General features: G+C 31.3%; 1 protein-coding gene and 1 long non-coding RNA gene across 2 annotated transcripts in view; one reads left to right on the top strand and one right to left on the bottom strand.

Annotated features, from left to right (window-relative positions):
- Positions 1-9,804, bottom strand: part of LOC126891950 (zinc finger protein 345-like) — a 75,158-nt gene extending 65,354 nt beyond the window's left edge. Inside the window, exon 1 of the mRNA XM_050661297.1 lies at positions 9,247-9,804. Within this exon, the coding sequence (XP_050517254.1) occupies positions 9,247-9,688 (442 nt within the window). The 5' untranslated portion in view covers positions 9,689-9,804. The remainder of the gene's footprint in view (positions 1-9,246) is intronic.
- A 3,514-nt stretch (positions 9,805-13,318) lies between these two features.
- LOC126891971 (uncharacterized) lies at positions 13,319-15,777 on the top strand. Its single transcript, XR_007700630.1, has 3 exons — positions 13,319-13,456; positions 13,611-13,931; positions 14,214-15,777. It is a non-coding gene; the product is annotated as an uncharacterized LOC126891971 (long non-coding RNA).
- The last annotated feature ends 7,873 nt before the right edge of the window (positions 15,778-23,650 follow it).

Genomic DNA, 23,650 nt, shown 5'->3' with positions numbered 1-23,650 from the left:
GTTAAACACCACGTTTTTAAAACTTTTTTGCCTCTTAGTATTTTTTCGATAAGCCAGTTTTAATCGAGATGAGGCTTCTTTTTTAATATGTTTACATAAAAATTTTATGGGGGTTTTATTCCTTTAAACACCCCAAATGTTTGTGTATGTTCCAATTAAACTATTATTGCCGTACCATTAGTTAAACACAGTGTTTTTAAAACTTTTTTGCTTCTTAGTGTTTTTTTTAAGTCACTTTTTATCGAGATGTGGCTTCTTTTTCAAAATATATCTAAAAATATAAATTATAAATAAATTTTCAGATTATTAACAGGTTTCTATAATCGTACTTAACCATATACAAATATGTGGTGGATTCGACAAATATTCAAAATATCTCGATAAACACTGGCTTATCGAAAAAGTACTAAGAGGCAAAAAAGTTTTAGAAACACTGTGTTTAACTAATGGTGCCACAATAATAATTTAATTGGAACGTACACAAAAGTTTGGGGGGGTTTAAGGGAACAAAACCCCCATAAAATTTTTATGGGGTGCACAAATTTCACTTTAATGTTTTTAAGATGTTGCAGCCATAAGAATGCCACATGTCCATTTTCAATAAAAAATCTATGAGTTTTCGATATATGAAAATAAAACGATTTTCATTTTGTAACTTCAAAGGCCTGTAACTTTTTTTGTGTGCACTATTGTATATAGGTAAGTCAGGTTTAACCAACCTATTTTTGACCCCAGAATCTGTGATATAATTGATGACCAATCTTTTCGGGACACCCTGTATATTGTTATCCATAGTATACAGAATGTAATGTGCAAAATCTTCACATCTGCCCTGTAGACATCGATGTATATCATCGGACACCCTGTATATCATCGATCAATTATATAATCCACAAAAATCGCAAAAATTTCGTGATAAACACAGTAATTTTGTCATTTTCATGCCGTCCGGCGTAGGCTGGCAGTAGATGTGAATTATTATTACTTGAAAACAAAAAATAACTCCACCCCATTTTTTTATATTATGTTTATATGTATATCATCAATCAATTACACAATCCACAAAAATCGAAAAAATTTCATGAAAATTTCATCATCATTTTATCATTTTCGTGCCGTCCGGCGTAGGCTGGCAATAGATTAAGTGAATTATTATTACGTGAAAACAAAAATAACTCCACCTCAACTTTTTTATATTATATTAATATACAGGGTGTAACGAAAATACAGGTCATAAATTTAATCACATATTCTATGACCAAAAATAGTTTGATTAAACTTAACTTACCTTAGTACAAATGTGCATATAAAAAAAGTTACAACCCTTTGAAGTTACAAAATGAAAATCGATTTTTTCCAATATATCGAAGACTATTAAAGATTTTTTATTGAAAATAGACATATGGCATTCTTATGACAATAGCATCTTAAGAAAAAACTAAAGTGAAATTTGAACACCCTGTAAAAATTTTATGGGGTTTAGTTCCTTTTAACCCCCCCAAACTTTTGTGTACGTTCCAATTAAACTATTATTGTAGTACCATTACTTAAACACAATATTTTTAAAACTTTTTTGGCTCCTAGTACTTTTTCAAAAAGTCAGTTTTTATCGAGATATTTTGAATATTTGTCCAATCCACCACATATTTGTATATGGTTAAGTACGATTATGGAGACTTGGTAATAATATGAAAATTTATGTATGATTTACATGTTTAGGTATATTTTGAACCGTATGAAAAAAGAAGCCATATCTCGATAAAATGTGCCTTCTCGAAAAAATAGAAAGAGGCAAAAAAGTTTTAAAAACACTGTGTTTAACTAATTGTACTGCAGCAATATTTTAATTGGAACGTACACAAAAATTGGGTGGGTTTAAAAGTACAAAACCCCCATAAAATTTTTATGTAAACATATTAAAAAATAAGCCTTAACTCGATAAAAACTGCCTTATCGAAAAAATACTAAGAAGCAAAAAAGTTTTAATAATATTAAATTTAACTAATGGTACCACAATAATAATTTAATTGAGACGTACACAAAAGTTTGGGGGGGGTTTAAGGGAACAAAACCCCCATACAATTTTTATGGGGTGTACAAATTTCACTATAATTTTTCTTTAAGATGCTCCTGCCATAAGAATGCCACATATCCATTTTTAATAAAAAATCTTTAAGAGTTTTCGATATATTCGAAAAAATCAATTTTCATTTGGTAATTTCAAAGGGCTATAACTTTTTTTATGTGCATATTTGTACCAAGGTAAGTTAGGTTCGTTCGAACTATTTTTGGTCCCAGAATATGTGATTTAATTTATAACCTGTATTTTTGTTACACCCTGTATAATCGATCAATTATATTTTATAATCCACAAAAATCGCAAAAATTTCATGATGGATACAGTAATTTTATCATTTTCGTGCCGTCCGGCGTGGGCTGGCAATAGATTAAGTGAAATATTACGTGAAAACAAAAAATAACTCCACCCCAATTTTTAATATAATGACATATGGGGCGGAAACATGGACTGTCCAAAAGAAACATGAATCAATGATAAACGCGACCGAGATGAAATACATGAGAAGAATAGCCGGAGTTACGAAGTTTGACAGATTCAGAAATGAAGATATAAGAAGAGAGCTGGAACAAGAACCGATAATTAGGAAGATCGAAAACAAACAATTAAGCCGGTTTGGACACATACAACGAATGGAGCAAAATAGACTTACAAAGAAGGTACATGAAGCCAAAATGGGAAACAAAAGAAAAAAGGGAAGGCCGAGGAAGACATGGATGGACCAGATCCAAGATATAGGTGAAAGGAGACACATCAGTATGAGGTATATGAAGAACCTGGCCACCAATAGAAGCAATTGGAAGAAGTGGATAAAAGGCGGAACCCAACATCCGACGCCCTGAAGGGCACTAAGGATTATGAGAAAGAAGAAGAAGATGTGCCGTCCGTCCGGCGAAGCCTGGCAATAGATTAAGTGAATTATTATTACATGAAAACAAAAAATAAATCCACCCCAATTGTTTTATATTATTTTTATATATCATCGATCAATTATATAATCCACAAAAATTGCACAAATTTCGTGATGAACACAGTCATTTTAACATTTTCGTGCTGTCCGGCGAAGGCTGGCAATAGTTTAAGTGAATTATTATTACTTGAAAACAAAAAATAACTCCACCCCAATGTTTTTATATTATGTTTATATATCATCGATACATTACACAATCCACAAAAATAGCAAAAATTTCGTGATGAAGACCGTCATTTTATCATTTTCGTGCCGTCCGGCGTAGGCTGGCAATGAAGTAACTTTTAATTGTTATTAGGTACGTGAAAACAAAAAATAACTCCACCCCAATTTTGTTATATTATGTTTGTATATCATCGATCAGTTATATAATCCACAAAAATCGCAAAATTTTCGTGATGAACACTGTCATTTTATCATTTTCATGCCGTCTGGCGTAGGCTGGCAATGGAGTAACTTTCAATTGTTATTACGTGAAGACAAAAAATAACTCCACCCCAATTTTTTTATATGTTGTTTGTTTATATATCATCGATCAATTGTATAATCCACAAAAATTGCACAAATTTCGTTATGAACACAGTCATTTTAACATTTTCGTGCTGTCCGGCGAAGGCTGGCAATAGTTTAACACATTCGCGGACACGCTGTCATGTTATACACGTATTCTTATGGAGTAAATGACTTCATATGCAGTCATGACCGCGAATGTGTTAAGTGAATTATTATTTATTTATTTTATTTATTTATTTTATTTATCAACGGGCAATCACCCAATTAAAATACAGTATAAACATTAATCACAGGAGATTTATAACCTAACCTAAAGTAAATTTAAAAATTTTAATCATACAAACTAGGAACATTAAATAAATAACAAACATTAACAAAAAATGTACAAAACACAAGGATATCAAGTTATCACGCACAGTTTTTAAGCTGAGCTTTAAATTTATTTGGAAAACTGTAACAATCTAAACCTTCCGAATATTGGTTAGCAAATCTAGGTGTTCTGGACATGAAGGAGTTGTGTCCGTAGTTAGTGCGATGCGGTCTAATGTAAAAAGGTTGATTTAGCCTCGTTTGTCTACTGGGAACATGGAGGCTAATTTTCTCCAATAGTTGAGGACTAAAATTATTGGAGTGTAGTATATTATAAAACATTGTGAGATCCTTATGCATGCGTCGGATTTGGAGAGAGAGGTTATGTTGAGTGACTTTTCTATATTAGAATAGTTAATTTCATCAACCCTCTGATTTTGTTTAAATGCAACAAATCTTAAGAACTTGTGCTGAACTCTCTCAATAGCTAGAATATGGGTGTTATAGTGTGGAGACCAAACACATGAACAGTAATCTAGGTGAGGTCTCACAAGTGAACAATACAATACTTTTATGGATGGGATATTTAGAAAGTCTTTTGCACAACGTTTGATAAACCCTAAAAGTTGAAGTGACTTTGAGACAATAGATGAGATATGGGGGATGTAGGATAAGCTGGAATCGAGCACAACACCAAGGTCTTTTATCTGAGATACAGAGTCTAAAGGACAATCCTTAATAGTATAGATATGATTTGCAGGAGTTCTATTTCGACCAAAAACCATTAAATGACACTTTTTAACATTAAGTTCCATTCCGTTGTTATCACACCAATAGCTCAACCGATCCAAGTCAGATTGTAATTTTTGACAGTCACCATCATTTTCGATTTTCAAATATAATTTTAAATCGTCAGCAAACATTAGGAAAAAAGCAAAGTGGAAACAGGAGGCAATATCATTAACATAGATATTGAATAGAAGAGGTCCAAGGTGTGACCCTTGTGGCACTCCTGAAGGTACCTTAATTTCAAACGATTGAAAACCCTGAACACACACTATTTGTATTCTTTCAGATAGGTAGGATAACAACCATTCTAAAAGTTCACCCTGGATACCCAGACCTCTCAACTTATTGATTAAAATCTTGTGATTTACCCGGTCAAACGCCTTTGTAAAGTCTGTGTATACAGCATGAACCTGGAAGCCACCCTCAAGAGATTCCACAAGGCAGTCGGTAAATGACAATAAATTAAGTTCAGTGGAGCGGCTAGAGAGAAATCCAAATTGCTGGTCGATAAAACAGCATTTTAAACTTGCTGACAAATAGTCACAAACAAGACTCTCAAAAACTTTGGGAATACAACTCAGAATGCTAATAGGACGATAATTGTTCACTTGAGACTTATCTCCAGATTTTAGTATTGGGGTAATAAAGCTAGTTTTCCAGTAGTCTGGGAACATCCCGGTCTTTAATGACAGGTTAAAAATGTGAAAAAGAGGTCTCGAAAGTAAAAAGCTTAAGTGTTTAAGAAAAGAAGGTGGAAGACCATCTGGACCTGGCCCCTTGTTGCTATCCAAAAAGGAAAGTTTTTCATATATAGACGAAATAGAAATGACAAATTGAGATATAGTAAATTGTGATAAGTTGATGTCACCAGAATCTAAAATATTATCCTGTAAATCTCTATCACTATAAGTTTTTGAAAAGTATTCAGCAAACAAATTAACAATTTCTGTACCACTCGAACCAGTGATATTATTATAGTGTACAACTGATGGTATATTAGGTTTGCTATTTTTATTACTAACAAATTTCCAAAAATTTCTAATATTATCCCTGAGAGATGATTCAGTTAATGCAATGTAATCACGATAACATTGTTGTTTTAAGCGTTTACATTGAGCCCTTAATGCAGAAAACTCATTAAAGAGAGTGGGGGATTTAGTTCTTAGATATTCTTTGTGAACTTTCTTTTTCTGAATAATTGTAACTTTGAGATCAGGAGAAAACCACACCGGAAATTTCTTTGCTGAATACTTTTTAACAGGAACATAAAGATCAATTGTTAAGTATATAATATCGTAAAAAAATACTGATCATGTCATCAAGAGACTTATTTTTAAACAAATTATCCCAATTAAATTGAGAAAGAAAACTTGTAACATCTAGGACGTTCATCGCATGGAAATCTCTATAAAAAGCATCACCAGTCAGTCCAGGGTTGTTAACACATGATTCACACTTAAATTCAAAAGATATAGGTGGATGATGAATATCCAAAGGAAGTAGGACTATCTCTGCTGTTGATATCTTAGCTTCGCCATCGTCCCTGAAAATCAGATCCAGCAAATTGTTGTGTGCATTTTTAATGGAGTTGACTTGATAAAGGTTATGGTATGAACATGAAGCTGAGAGAATCTGTATGGATTCAACTTCACGAGGTGAAGCTCCTATCAAAGGGGTACCCACTGAAGACATTCCATCCTTGGACCAGTTACAGTAAGGAAGGTTAAAGTCCCCAAGGATACAAAGCTTGTGATCCGGATTTTCATCCGATAGTTTCTCCACATTCTCCGTAAACTCCCAATATTTCTCTGGTTCACTTCGTGGTGGGAAATAAGCAGTAGCAATGATGATCTTATTGCTTCCAACTTCAATTTTAACAAATAAATGTTCAACACTGTTACTTGCTAACAAAACTGTGCTAGATATTGTTTTACGGACAGCTATAAGCACCCCACCTCCACGAGAAAAAATGCTTGTTGATAAAGATCTATCCTTTCGGTGGATGTTATAGTCGAACATTTGTAGTTCAGAATTGTTAATGTCACTAGTCAACCATGTTTCATTTAGCACTATAATGTCATATTGTGAGTATGATATATTTTCATAGAGTAGATTAAGTTTTGTTCGCAGACCTCTGACGTTCTGAAAATAAACAGGTATTGACGAAGTGGCTTGAACTTTTAATTCTGTTGATTTTCTATGTTTTTTGTGAGCAATTTTGGTATACCGTTTACATATTTTAGAATGAGATTTGATTCACCATTACGCTGCCTTTCTTTAAGTTCTGTTTTCAGAGAATTAACCTCTGCACGTTGTTCGTTAGTTAAGTCAGCCTCAATAAACACTTTTAAGCTTCTATCGAGTCTTCTTTTGTTCCTCAAGATTGAACGAACAATCTCAGGAGACTCAAGGGTTAGACGTAATGATTGATGTCCATTTTTATTGCGTTTCCCAATTCTGGCTGAGCTCAGTATGTTGACTGGGGAGTCTGACAGACCCAAGAGGATGTCGTTGGCTCTAGATAAGTCGTCTTCCTCATTGTTTTGGATTAAATTAAACATCATTAAGTTACATGCTCTCTTTTGCCTCTCAGACACTTCAAACATCACATTATTATGTACCACTGGTGCAGTATTCCCGGAGCCACCCTGTGTAGACGATGAGGTAGTGGAACTTTTAATAATGGAAAGATCCCTTTTAATATCATCAAGACATGATGAAAAACTAGTTCTCATACTCTTAACTTCGTCTGCTATCACACCAACTTGTTTCTCGAGCTCCTCGATTTTCTGGCTGTTGTCAATTTTGACCTCACTTAAGGCATCCTCCAGGGCTCTGACTCTGTTATCAAGACTTACTGCTGACTTTATTACTGACACACAATCTCCACAAAGGTAAGGAAAAATGCGTGATGATAACACGAGGCAACGAATCTCTGTAGCACTGACACCTGAGCAACTTTTACATAAAACTTTTTTACAAAAATCACATGGATAACCAAAAACCTCCCCATTATTCTTAGGTTCTTTAAAAATACATTTGGTAGAACAATTGCAACATTTACCAGACATCTTTAAAAACTAGAAGAAAAGATTATTGGACCCCACTGGATTTAATTTGCTTAAAAAACAATTAATATTACTTGAAAACAAAAAATAACTCCACCCCAATGTTTTTATATTATGTTTATATATCATCGATACATTACACAATCCACAAAAATAGCAAAAATTTCGTGATGAAGACCGTCATTTTATCATTTTGTCATTTTATCATTTTCGTGCCGTCCGGCGTAGGCTGGCAATGAAGTAACTTTTAATTGTTATTAGGTACGTGAAAACAAAAAATAACTCCACCCCAATTTTGTTATATTATGTTTGTATATCATCGATCAGTTATATAATCCACAAAAATCGCAAAATTTTCGTGATGAACACTGTCATTTTATCATTTTCATGCCGTCTGGAGTAGGCTGGCAATGGAGTAACTTTCAATTGTTATTACGTGAAGACAAAAAATAACTCCACCCCAATTTTTTTATATGTTGTTTGTTTATATATCATCGATCAATTATATAATCCACAAAAATCGCAAAATTTTCGTGATGAACACAGTCATTTTATCATATACATTAATTTTTATTTCATTAGACAGTTTATTTGAATTTTAATTACTTTGCCTGCAAACGCTCAAATTTTGACCATTTTTTCAGGCCTGTAACTCCTATATGACTCCAACCCGTGTTAGTAACGGTACCGTCACACCCCATTACGTCAAGATCATCTAAAGAAATGCCCTTCAGTCGTATAAAAGGATCCTATAAGCAAAAAATCCTATAAGCAATATTTTGAGCAGATCCACTTGAAGGTGTGACGTGGCCAACATAAATAGATCCAGGTTCTTATATTTTCGAATCTTTTCTGTTTAACACAACATACTAGACCACACCTTCTTTTAAGGTGCTAATATGTGAATTATACCATTTTTTGAGTATCCTGCGCTGCTGCAAATTAACAGATATTGACTGTTTCAAGTTTATTTCCTATTTTTTAAGCTATTAACTAAACAATTTTCACTATAGCATGTTCAAATATTATTGGATAAAGATTGTAAAAATAATTGAAAAATGTCTTGATTTTTGAAAAAAAAACTAAATTTTAAGTATCATGCGCCAGTTGGGGGTCCAATATATAACTTTATTTTACTATGTATTTTACTTATATACCCCAAAGGCAAGTTTTCCGCGGTATAGCGATTAAAAAATGAAACATTGTTTTTCAACCCACCCTAATGCATATTCCTTCTGTATTGACAGTTTGTTGGTTGTGATACTATTTGAGCGAAGATGCGATATGTAGATACTGTAAAATACTTTTATTAACGTTTCAATACTGTAAAATACATTAGGATAGAACCTCTGAGGTGGGTAGAGCATGTAATGTTTATGGAACAAACTGATCCAGCCAGAAAAATACTCCTTGATAGACCCACTATTCAGAGAAGTGGAAGATCCAAAACAAAGTTTCTTGATAAAATTGATGAAGACATGAGAAATACAGGAACAATATACCTATAGACTAAAACTTACTTTTTTTGTCAATGTTGGACAGTAATTTTTCTGTTTCCATACTTCCACAATGACTATCATGATCTATCTCATTTGAAGCTCCTATCTCTAACTTTACATCTCTCTCAGCTTCTAATTTTTTCCTATTTGTATTTTTGTCACACTCATGGTTTACTTCTAAATTATGTTCATCCAGTTCTTTTTTTATTTCTGTCATAACTTCTTGTTTGGTAATGACAGGGAATGGGTTACTTATATCATATTGTAAGGTGTGTTCTTCTATTTTAATATCTTCTGAACAATAGGAGTCTGATAAAGAATTCTCTGTGTAATTACTTTCAAGCATGTATTCTTCCAGTTCTGATTTAGTTTGTACATTAACATGTTGCTCTAGAGAATCTCCATCTGTATCACATATTAAAACATCTTGTTTTATCTTTATAGAATCTTCACTTAACTCCATTTCAAATTTAAACTCAATTATTTGGTTACAATTTCCAATATATTATTTATATACAATATAGAATATAGAATACAAGCAAAATTTATAAAAATTATTTTATCGTCAAATCAAAAGTCAAAACGACATCATGAAACATGACATGAACGCATTTTGACATTGACATGACAGATTCAGTGTAGGAACATAGCCAGCCACCTTTACTTAACAAGCCATGAAGTTGAAATTTGGCAACATCTATTGGTAGACCGATTAATTCTGACAGTTCTCATTTGTTTTTAAATAATATTCACTGTATTTACAGAGAAACTGAAATATTTTACAATATTTCGTGCTCCAAATGATAAAGAACATTAAAAGGTATGTTATTAAGATGATTTTAGTTTAATATAATATATTTTTATATAAACTTGCGTGCATATAGAAATCCGTCCACTTAAAAATTTTGTCATTTTTAATGTCTTATACGCTGTGAGCTCGTACGTAGAGGGGATATTTACAAATTCGCGAACGCCAGTAGTGACAAGTTTGTAAACGTTTACCGGAAATTTGACATAAATGTCAAAGTGATTAATTTAAAATTAAAATTAAAAACATTAATTATAAACAATATTAGTTGGTCAAAGCTGTGGTATATATTTTTACCTTAAATATACTTACGTTTTAAATACTGAATTTCAGTTTTTTTAATGTTCCGTAATATCTAATTATAAATAATCTATTATAATCTTAGCGCCATCTACACGATTATTGTCAAAGTATCCGAAGTAAGAAATTGATATTTTATCAATAGAACGTCAAAATGATTAGAAAAATCTTAAAAAAATCGATTACAATTTAATTACTTTTTTGCGTTGTAAATATTAAGCGATAACAATTAAATAATAAATTTAAAAATTACCAGTAAAAGTTGAATTAGTAACCGCTAGGAGCGACACCAGCGAAGCTCACAGCGTATATTTCCTAAACCTGTTGGCAGATTTAAGTGATTTTTTTAATATGTTATACGCTCTGAGCTTCGCTGGTGTCGCTCCTAGCGGTTACTAATTCAACTTTCACCGGTAATTTTTAAATTTATTATTTAATTGTTATCGCTTAATATTTACAATGCCAAAAAGTAATTAAATTGTAATAGATTTTTTTAAGATTTTGCTAATCATTTTGACGTTCTATTGATGAAATATTAATTTCTTACTTCGGATACTTTCACAATTGTCATGTAGATGGCGCCAAGATTAATTTATAATTACATATTACAGAACATTAAAAAACGCAAATTCAGTATTTAAAACGTAAGTATATTTAAGGTAAAAATATATACCACAGCTTTGATCAACTAATATTTTTTATAATTAATGTTTTTAATTTTAATTTAAAATTAATCACTTTGACATTTATGTCAAATTTCCGGTAAACGTTTACAGACTTGTCACTATTGGCGCTCACGAATTTATAAATATCCCCTCTACGTACGAGCTCACATCGGATACGCTCTGAGCTTCGCTGGTGTCGATCCTAGCGGTTACTAATTCAACTTTTACTGGTAATTTTTAAATTTATTATTTAATTGTTATCGCTTAATATTTACAACGCAAAAAAGTAATTAAATTGTAATAGATTTTTTAAAGATTTTTCTAATCATTTTGACGTTCTATTGATAAAATATCAATTTCTTACTTCGGATACTTTGACAATAATCGTGTAGATGGCGCTAAGATTATAATAGATTATTTATAATTAGATATTATGGAACATTAAAAAAACTTAAATTCAGTATTTAAAACGTAAGTATATTTAAGGTAAAAATATATACCACAGCTTTGACCAACTAATAATGTTTATAATTAATGTTTTTAATTTTAATTTTAAATTAATCACTTTGACATTTATGTCAAATTTCCGGTAAACGTTTACAAACTTGTCACTACTGGCGTTCGCGAATTTGTAAATATCCCCTCTACGTACGAGCTCACAGCGTATAGCCTAATTCTTTAACAATACCGCTGTAATAATATTGTTGCTAACCAGTTAAATTTTTATGGTGTACCGGGCATTTATAAAATACTGAAATTAAAATCCAACTATAGACTCCGGTTTTCTTAACATTCTGTTTTTTTGATTAATTCGCTTATGTTTAACAACTAGATTTGTTCTTTATCAATTCAGGGTGTTTCTAAATAAGTGCGACAAACTTTAAGTGGAAAGGAACAAAATGAAAAATTTTGACGCCTGTATTTTAAATCGCCCCGAGCGTTAACAAAGTGTCAAAGCAAAATCGACCGACCTGCTCATGGTGGCGGATTTTTGAAATTTTATAAGGACGCTTTGTGTATGTTTAAATGAGACATTTAAAAAAAAATGCCGTGTCACGCTAGTGATATTATGTATTAATATAAACAGAAAATAAAAACGCACTTAATCTGATATAAATTCTTCACTTTCCAATATTGATTATCAGTTCGATTTTGTATACATAACCTCACTATCGCAGTTTATGTCAATAAATCTTTATTAACGCAAAATAAAATATTTTTGTTGCACTATAAATTACAGTATAAATTAATAACTAATGAATTCTAACAATTTTTTTCGGTTATTATCACTACAAAATGAAATATTCAAGTTTAACAAAATAATCCCATAAGACTCAATGTTAAAACGTCCTTACAAAATCTGACAGCGTGTCACGTGACTGTAAGTAGAGGGGAGACGCACGGAGCCATCATTTTTTTCGAATCCCGAGAAAACCAATAAGTATATTTGAAAAATTTAAACGCAGAATGAAAGATTACTTTATTACCGAGGGCCGAAAGTCCTTTAGAATGAATAAAAAGTTTTTTTAATGACACATTTGAAACTAAAAATCACACTAAATATTCTGAGTTTTTCACCCCTGTAACTTATTAAAATAAACATAGAAGTTTTTAGGGACTTTCTGCCCTCGGTCTTAACGTAATATTTCATTCTGCGTTTAAATTTTTGAAAAATACTTATTAAGTGCACTTTACATCAACAATAAATTGAACAATAAATTGACCAAGTTATTCAAGGCCAAATTTGACGTGTTCTCAAAGCACAATTTGACATCCATGTTTGTTCGTTATTAACTTGACGCCAATAAATTCGTGAATTTCTTGAAAGCAAAATTTTCTACCCGTGTGATGTTGGCCGACAAAAGTGAGATATTACGCTCAAAATTAATTAAACCATTAGGTTTTCATTTGGGGGTGATTGGTAGTCTATTTTCAACATTTGGTGATCGTTAGTTAATTAGGAAAAAAATAATTAAAAACTGTCATGATGCCAGCCGACACAACCTTGTATAAATGATTAAAAAAAAAACTTTATTATAGATCGATGCGAAATCGTATGGTGATCACAAATCTATCAATGGTATAATTTTGTCTTCAATATTTAACGTACAATTAGCAAAAAAGCTAATTGCTATTATTGCGCCTATTTGAATTAACGCGTGCTTGTGCGCATGCGCCGGTTATTATGGCGGGTAACGTGTGGAAATCGGGGAGAGAAACTGTGTTGCCAGATTCCTTTTAGCGGGAATTTTAAAATTTGGTTTTAAATTTGACAGTGCTAGAGTGCTATTTTCTCAACTCAAAAATCTTAACCTTACTTTTACAAGTGGTTAGGATTATTATGTATTTTATTTACATGTAAATATTGAAACAAATAATATTGTACTGTTTCATAGTTTAAAACTCATTATGTTACAGTCTTTTCCAGTTGATAAAATTGCAAATCAAAAACTTTTAGGTAGGTACCTGTAACTTCCACATTATTATTTATTTTTTAAGTATTAAGGTTGATGTTGAGTATTTGCTAATACTAGATAACAGAGTAGATACAAAGTAAGCTATTATAAGTAGTATAACTGCCCATGTAATCACCTGTTATGTTGTCTTTGTAGATTTTACTGTGTGGATGGCACAGGAAGAAAACAAGAGTACTTACAAGAACATGAAACATCTTATTATGAATGTATGCCATCCTCAAAAAATTATTCTACAAAACAAGATCGAGAAAGAGCTTTAAAATCCCAAGGATTCTGTAAAATGTTTATTTCCTGTACTAGTCGAAGAATAATAGTATCTAAAAACATTGAAACTGATTGTTGTGGAGTAACATATTTTAAAACACATTATGACATGAGGATGATATAGAGTACTTACATATACCAAAATCAGATAAATATCTCTTGAAAGTTTATTTTGAGAGTTTTTTCAAAAATGTAAGTAAAATATTAAATATTTACATATATACAATATGTTGTTCTGAAGCTATTTCCTTGTGGCATTTTTACAATTAATTAATATATTTTGTATTTTGACAACAGTACCCGATTTGGGCATCGAAACGTTAATACATTTTTTTTTTCAATTTAATTGTGGCTTATTTCCGATCTAAATAGTTAATATACTTTTAAATATTAATCATGAATATTTACAGTTTACAATTTTAAACTATCATAGTGTTTTTGATTCTCCTAATATCCTATATTTTACTTTTTTAGTGCACTTCAGACTGTTCAGGATAGCATAGGAGGTGAATTAAAAATAATTGATTTACTTACAAGAAAAGATATCACAAACATTAAACACCCTTGTGGCATTGATTTGAAAGATGGATATAGGTACAAACATGACGCAACCAGTGTTCATTTTTGGGTCGAATGCTTACAGACTACGTCATGTCCAATATTATTTTACACACAACAGGGCATACTAATGGATATTCATCCTGAATTTAACATTTATGATTTTTGTCTTATTTTCATGAATGCTGTGCCAAAATGAAATGTTAATTAAGTTTGGTAAATATTTTATCGCAATAGATGGAACTCATGAACTCATTTCTTATGACTTTGAACTTACAACAGTATTAGTAAAAAATGAATTTAGGAATGGGTTTCATAATGCTTTCTTATTTTCAAATAGAAAAGATACCTACTTTTATTTACCAAGTTTTTTTTTAAATACATGTGTGTGATGGTGTTATATGTACAGTTGAGTGTTTTCATATCAGACATAACTGACACCTTTTACAATGCCTGCTCAAATGTAACGGGTTCTGTTCCTAATAGACTGTTTTAAGTGCCTGGCACATAGATAGGGCATGTCAAGTAAATCTTAATCAAATATCTGATTCTGAAAAAAATCTTATGTATCGTCACCTCAAAGAAACATTGTAAGGTACTTAGTACCTTTTTTATATTTGAATGGATTTACATGGAATTTTGTTTCAGTATATAATTTTACAGGCCTTACATAAATATTTATATTATTTCATAAAAAAGTGAAAAATAATTGGAAAAAAAGTTACTTGTCCTACTGTTGCTCTAAAAGTTAATCTGTTTTTTAACGATATCCGTAAATATGTGTGGACGTTTGAGTTGGAATAAATTCATTATCTTAAGAATGGGAGCATTTGGAGAGAAATACTGGGACAGGTCGATTTTTATTTTTAAATTATGACTTTTAACCATATATATCATACTAATGACATCATCCATCTGGTCGTGATGACGTAATTGATGATTTTTTTAAATTAGAGTAGGGGTGGTGCGATAGCTCATTTGAAAGGTTATTTAATTCTCTATTCATTAATATAAACGTTAACATAATTATTTATACAGGGTACCCAAAAAAAAAATTTTGTTTATTAAATTAATTGAGACAAAAAGAAGAGTGTATGTAATTCATTTACTTAAATAGTTATTTATGATATAAGTGTTAAAAGTACACGTTTAACGCATACATATGAAAGTTTCTCGCTTTCGCTCATTCTGCAATTCACATGAGTGCCTTAAAAATGTACTTTTTAACATTCATATCATACAATATTTTTTCTACAAATGTAAATCTATTGTTATAGGAAAGGTTGTGGAATTAATACCAATATCATAAAATGTTCATAAAATTTTGGACAAAAGAGTATCCATCAGTTGTTATCAGTTACGCTTAAAACTTGGCACACATGGAGAGCTATACTATAATATATTATAATATCTCATATCGTTATATATATATATATATATATATATATATATATATATATATATATATATATATATATATATATATATATATATATATATATATATTATAGTTCCATGTATGTAGGCTCACTCATTACTACAGTGAGTGATATGAGATATAAAAATAATATATTATAGTATAGCTCTCTGTGCATGCCACATTCAGTGACCATCTTGAACAAACGCCACTTGGCTGGTGTGGTACCACATACTTAAATCATTTATTTAGTTACACAGTACTACTGACACAACTTATGCGTCATCAGTAACTTTGGTAAAACCTTCGTGATGCTACCCATACGTCATGGTCACCGAAAATTTTAAAGCTTGTTACTGAAGGGGGGCTATACTAAAATATATATTATATTTCATATATGTATTACCTTATGTATCCATAATAATTATATTTATATTATGGAGCCTGAAGACCAAAACAAACATTTTCAATTGGGTGGTTAATGTGTTACATATGTAATGTCATGATTTATGTATTTTTAGCACTAACACATTTGTAGGTAGCAAATCATATTTGTTAATATTATCTAATTTTAATTGTTTATTTGGAAATAAATCTTTTAATGAAAAAAGTGTTGTTTAGTTGTGTACACCTAGCAAATATCCTGATGTAATGCAGACGCCAATTGAATATGATGCCATAAAGATGTCTTTCTATGGTTAAAATTTCACAGCCTAAAGACGTCATTTATATAACTTCCTAGGACGTCACAAAATGCCCGCAATAAGAAAATAGAATTAATAACTCGCCTCGCCCCCAGGTAAAGTAAAGGTGCTGCGCCACTAAGAATGTTTTTTTTTCAATTTTTTTTTTATTTTGTGGCTTTAGCGCCTAGCTATTTAGCCAGATACATGATGAGAATTAATATTAAAACTAATACAAATTAATACTAGTACATATTTTATTAATAACTAAAATAAAAAAGCGTCCATCTATACTATCCCTACCTATCTATACTATCACTTTTGAAATCGTAAATCTCTATTGCCATTAAAAAATAATTTGTACTGTAAACAAGTAGGTACATAATATAAGTATATTTCTTGAGCTTCATTCTTTTTTTCAAAAGACTGCACCACGAGTTTTAAATTATTATGACACAGTACATAATATTTGATTCAATATTTACATGTAAATAAAAAATAAAATAATCCTAATCACTTGTAAAAGTAAGGTTATGGTTATATTAATATTTGAGAATAAAGAACTCTCTTCCAACAGAACCAAAGTGGCATTAGGCTATTTTTAAAATTCCCGCTAAAAGGAAATCTGGCAACAGTGCCGTCGTTTGCTGGACATTTAATCTCTTCCGTGAAAGAGCAGCAAAGATTGAAAGATTATAGCAAAAATGTTGTACGCATGCGCCTGAAATGCGGGCAAGTCACAGCTAACGTTATGTAAACAATACTATTGCATGGTATTGTTTGATGCAGTTTAATGTTTATTACAGGATACTTACATACCTTATTTAATTTATCTAATAATAAAAAATGTGAATCTTTATAAAGCTAAGCAAATTTTTGTAAAGAATTTTATAAAATGTGATCAATTATTATAAAGAACTTACCTGTTGCAAAAAACTGATGAGTTTTTGATAAATTTTCATCATTTTCCATAAGATTGTTCAGATTGTCTATCAATTTTCATCAGATTCAGTTCAATGACAAGAAAACTAAGTTTTATTTCTGTATCAGTTTTATAAGGTATCTGTATTTTTCATAAGGTGAATATATAAGAAACCATACATAAATAAAAGTTTTTCTGTGTCAATTTTCATAAGGCTTGGGCAAAAACAATTAAAACGCAGTAATGAGATTTTCATTTGATATATTTTCGTAATATACTATCAAAAATAACGAGTTTGCAGTCTTACAGGTACAAAATGTTTCGGTCTTGAGTTTAAAATTGTTCACATTTAAAATCTAAATGTACATTCAACACTTCGAAATACTTATATTCATGAAAACTGCTATAATAACTTACGTGCTAATAGGAACGAGTATTCTTAATTAAAAAATTGTCAACTTCTTCAATGTTAATATGAATATTCAAAATTTTTGTACTCGAAATGTTCAGTTAACACTTCAAAATACTTAGATTCATAAAAACTGCAGTATTTCCTACGTGTTATTTGGAACGAACATATTTGTCAGTCTTCTAAGATTGCACATAACTCATTACTTACTAATTGATACGCTCTCGTAATATGCTATCAAAAATAACGAGTTTGCAGTCTTAGTCTTACAGGTACAAAATGTTTCGGTCTTGAGTTTAAAATTGTTCACATTTAAAATCTAAATGTACATTCAACACTTCGAAATACTTATATTCATGAAAACTGCTATAACTTACGTGCTAATAGGAACTAGTATTCTTAATTAAAAAATTGTCAACTTCTTCAATGTTAATATGAATATTCAAAATTTTTGTACTCGAAATGTTCAGTTAACACTTCAAAATACTTAGATTCATAAAAACTGCAGTATTTCCTATGTGCTATTTGGAACGAACATTTGTCAGTCTTCGAAGATTGCACATAACTCATTACTTATTAATTGATACGCTCTCGTAATATGCTATCAAAAATAACGAGTTTGCAGTCTTGCAGGTACAACATTTTTCGGTCTTGAGTTTAAAATTGTTCACATTTGAAATCTAAATGTGAATATTCAAAATGTTTGTCCTTGATATGTACATTCAACACTTCGAAATACCAGTGGCGGCTCGTGATTTTTACAATAGGGGAGGCTATACCTAACTGTAAAATATCTAGACAAATTTGCACTAGCAAAAAAATGCGCCAAAAAATGTAATTTAAGGCCCCATCTTTTGACCATTTTTTATTTACATTTCATAATATCATCCTAATTCATAATTTCATGATATCATATCATTTTAAAAATAGTTAGTCTAATAGTAAAAGTTTAATACCAAAGTTTGTGTAGTTTATTTGTTAACAATTCCATCTATTTGTAAATAGATACCTATGCATATCAAAATAAATACAGATTTGAAGTTTTGCAGTCCATACATAATGAAGCTTCAAATTTTTTAAGATACTCAACTGAATTTTTTTAATTCTAAACGCGGCCTACTGCGAATTCAAAAACACCATAAATTACCGATATTTTGCTTTGAGTTAGAGATATCGGAAAAAGTTATTTGAGCAAGTTGTTCCAAATATTATTATAACCCCACATACCAAATTTCATAACAAAATTCGCACTTTTAGATTTTTCATTATTTTTAGTCAGGACCCTAAAATTCGTTGTCCCGAGACGCACCCAACCACCCAACGGAGCTGAGAAAGTACTCTGCCTCCCTTGGTATATCTCCGGGCAGCGTGTGATGCCGCCGTAGATGCCACTGTTAGGAGACCGGGTCTCCTTAAACGCCTGCTGCGCTGCACGGAGCATTACCAACGGAGAATGCTGGGCTTCTCGGCTCCGTTCATGCATCTCGGGATAACCCAGGGTCCTGCCTACAATAATATGTAATAAAACTGAGACGCGATCATGCGTTCTAATGCTAATGCTCCGTACGTATGGATAATTAGTGATAATATGGAATTTACACGTTGTATAATAGTGAGAGTAATTGTTTTCGCGATTCATGATAAACAAAACAGTATAGAGTGTGTAAAAAATTTATGGGGAGGCTGAGCCTCCCTTGCCTCCTCTGACGAGCCGCCACTGCGAAATACTTATTCAGCCTATTCAGGGACGGCGAAAGTAGTGGCTAGCTCCACTAATTCGGGAAATTCTGGGTCGGTAAAATATCTATGCGATGTGAAAAAGCATGGATTTAGTATTAATAATATAAAGACTTGTTGAAAATATGTATAGAAGAAAAAAATGTATATTTTTATTGGAATTATGTAAATTTTTTGCGATTTTCAAATTGGTTGAAAATCATGGTGTAAATCAAATATACTTATTCGCATTCAAAACATTTTTAACTTTTTTTCAACCTAGTACAGTTGCAAATTTATAGAATTCTTAAGACTTTTTCAAATTTACAAAATAAATCCATTTTTTTTTGATATCCAGAAATACTTTGCAATTTTCCGAAATAGTTTTTATATGCAATGGAGGTAGGTACATATAATTATTCATATTCCAGAAATCTTGATATTTTTTGAATATGGCGAGTTCTCGTCATTTACAGTATTGTCATGACTTTCAACAATTGTCTTAACACGTATATTTTTCCTAGAATTCGAGACATTTGTTGTGATTTCTAAAGCTATTGAATCATTTCATGATAGGTACATATATATTTTATTGATTCTTTGCGTTTTGCAAGGATTTTCGAATAGGACATCGTCTCTGAAATTTTAAAGAATTCATAAAATTTATTACAAGAGATGAATTTAGTTATTTTTTTTTTTGAAAATCACAACTTTTTTAATTTGTAAAATTTTTGGCAATGTTTGCATGATGACAGTATATTTTTTCAATATTTTAACATTTTCACAATTTTTTTGAATCTTACATAATCGAGAATGCTCTTTAATTAAGAAAGTTCGTCCATTTTTATTGAAATTGTAGAAATCTTTATATAATGATCATAAAAAATTCATTTTTTAAATATATTCTGAAAACTTTTCGAACGTTAAAAATTTTGTCAGATTACACAGAAACGAGAAAACTTTTTACAATTTACAAAATTTATCTAGTTTTCGCAGAATTCTAGAAATTGAAAGTAATTTTTGAAACCATTAATAATAATAATGTGATGCATACATTTTATTCATTTCCACACCATTCTCGACATTTTTTTAATTCAACAGTCTTTGTAATTTTCGAGAAGGTCCAAAATTTGTCACTAGTAACGAATTTTTTCAATTTTTTCTGAAATCATATGATTTTTCTATAATTTTCAAAACCACTGGCAATATTTGTAAAATGAATGTTTGATTATTTAAAAATAATCAAAAATTTTTTATTTTTTGAAAATGTTTTCTCATTCTAAAAATTCGAAAAATCTTTTTACAATCAACGAAATTCGACCAAGGTTCTAGAAATTTTTAGTAATTGTTGAAAATACTCATAATCTGGATATGATAAGATGTTATGCATTTTGTTTTGCATTTTTGCAACATCAACAAAATTTCTAAATAATGCAAACTGTTTCAAATTCTACAAAATTGAAAAAACTTTTTACAAATATAATTAGTATTCGTCTATTTTTTGTAAAATTCTAGAAATTTTTAGTAATTTTTTTAAGTCTTGATAATCTTTATATGAATAATATACTTTTGATTCAATTATGAAAATCCCCGAAATTTCTAAGAAGTCCACAGTTTGTGTAATCAACAGAATATTCCAATTTTCACATTCTTTACAGTTCTCATAATTTTATGGAGCCCTTAATATTGTTTACAATCCACAAAATGGATCGAAATTCTTTAATGTTTCAAAAATGCTTCCAAATTACAAAAATCGCTGGCAACTGTCATTATATTTAATTTTTTATATAACTTACACGGTTTTAAATATAATAACAAAAATTCTGAAGGTTAACAAATTCTCAAAATTTTATCAACTTATCAAAATTTTTGTAATAATCAATAAGTTGGACAGAATTATCATCAACAAAATATTTTTACTCTTACGCCCCCCCCCCCTTTCCTCTTTAATACTTGAGTCACAATTATTACCCACCCCAAGAAATAGCGTTTCACCGTCCTTGCTTATATTTGTAAAAAGTGCAGTATTTCCTACGTGCTATTAGGAAGGATCATTTTTCACTCTTCAAATACTCCACAGAATTCATAACTTAATTTGATAACATTCTGTAGTATGCTATTTTAAACACGAGCTTGCTGTCTCAAATTTACAAGATCTTTCGATTGCACGTCAAAAAATTGTTCAAATAAAAACTATCAATAATAATTTTCAAGTTTTCAGTTTTTGAAATATATGATCAGTCTGTACTTCGAATGTAAATTGCACCATGTGGAACACACCTCTCATTTTTTGTACAAGCCGTTGCTTTCGGAGCTAGGTCGTTGCACTTCTGCCAAAAATTTTGCCTCTTGCAATATCCAATGAAGTGTCCGGGTTCATATCCAACGATACCAGCAAGCCTGGAATAAATAGATATTCAAATAATTTTGTATACAGTAGCACGTATTTATTTGATCCTACTCATCGACACAGGATATAAAAAGCAGGGTATGTTCTTGCGCAGCTTTTTCTTACCCAGTCGAAGTCATGTTTATTTTTCGTCTAATCAAATAACAGCTGCGTCAAATCCTGCATCAACAGAACTAGTCTATAGACCGCTAGTCTGCCTCAAAGCAGCTGGAAAGAGACAGACATACTGTCGGACAATTCAAGCAATCCAAACAAGAGCCAGCATAATAGCCAATATCGAGCGATCAAAGAAGGATAGAATGACCATAATGGGCATTCTATCTTATTTTAAGACCTTTAAAACGTTGAAACAAGTGACAAATCAATCGGTAGCAATTAGTTTTGAAAAAATCTATCGAGACTACTGCTTAAATGCTGAAAACTTAACTAAAATAGCATATTTTACCATTCAATTTTTAAAAAATTTCTTCAGTCATTGGTTTTATGTAACAAGAATGAGACATTTACTTTTTTGACACATATTACTGCGAACATAGTCGATATATTCTTCAAACATTGCCTAATTAGGAAGTTTTGCTTAACTAACCTGTATGTTGCGTCAAATTCGATGAATGTTGGGAAATCGTTGATAGCGTACACCATTCCAGTAGTCTTCGAAGGCTTCCGGACATCCAGCTCGATAAAGACGAGTTTCCCCAACTTCCTCTCCACCTCACATTTGCCAGAGCATGTTTGACATGGAACGCAGGCCTTTTTGATGTCCATCGCTTGCCGCAGATGTTTGATTCCATTATCTTCCGCTGTCAAAATGTTGAAGTTGACGCAAGTGATACTCGAGTGATGCACATAACTCCACTGACAAACTTGGCATTTTGAAATTCTTTGTTCACTAGGGAACGTTGGAAACAGTTTCGTCCAAATGTTGGCTAAAAAATCTGTCGCATCCAGAGTTCCTATTACCTGGCCGTTTATTTGCATTTTTGTTTGTAGAGTATAATGTTTCATAAGAATCTCCGCCCTTTGTTGATAAATATGTATTTTATTTGCAGTAGGGGTCGAGAAGTCATGAACGAATTTCAACATTCTATTTTTCTCTCTCTGTTCTTCAACAAATGCTGCAAAAGTGGGGATTTCAAGGACTGCGACGCGAAGGATTTGGGCAATGGAATCGAAGCCACAAGTAGACTGGACAATGATGGAATTTTGGTTAACAATTGCAGGACCCAACAAAGAACCGTTCCGCAAGAAGTTAAAAGGTTCCTTACAACTCTTGGGCTTTGGAACATCCGAGTTCTTATGCTGAATATATTTTTCATTAATATTTGAAACTTCAGGAAAACTTGCGAAAAATTTTGAACTCGACACTGGTGGCTCTTCGGAAATTTTTTCTTTTTTTGTTGTTGAAGCATAAGAATGATCACCGTCGAATGTGCTGCTTGTTTCATGCAGCTGGAAATCTTCAGCCTTATTTCTCCAATTTTCAGTTGCTAGATGGTCTGTTTTATAAAAGTCCAATTCAGTTGGGTCATCAGTTAAAATGTCTTCTTTGATTGAGAAAGTGTTGTGACTACTAATGATAGTTTCCAGAGGAGAATTCTGAGATCCGTTCTTCCACTTTGTTCCGTCTACATCTGATGCATTTGGTGACCTGCTTTTTTTCCTCGGTGGTGACAATACAGGTTTTCCAGCCGTCAAAAAATTCAGAATATCAGAATTCATTAGTGAAGCGTTACCTAACAAGTCATTCAAATGAATTCTTATGAATTTTGGGATATTTACTGATTTTGGAAAGTTAG

This window comes from Diabrotica virgifera, chromosome 9 (genome assembly GCF_917563875.1).
Source record: "Diabrotica virgifera virgifera chromosome 9, PGI_DIABVI_V3a".
NCBI lineage: Eukaryota > Metazoa > Arthropoda > Insecta > Coleoptera > Chrysomelidae > Diabrotica > Diabrotica virgifera.
Note: the sequence above shows the minus strand (reverse complement) of the source record. Positions and strands in the feature narration are given on the sequence as shown.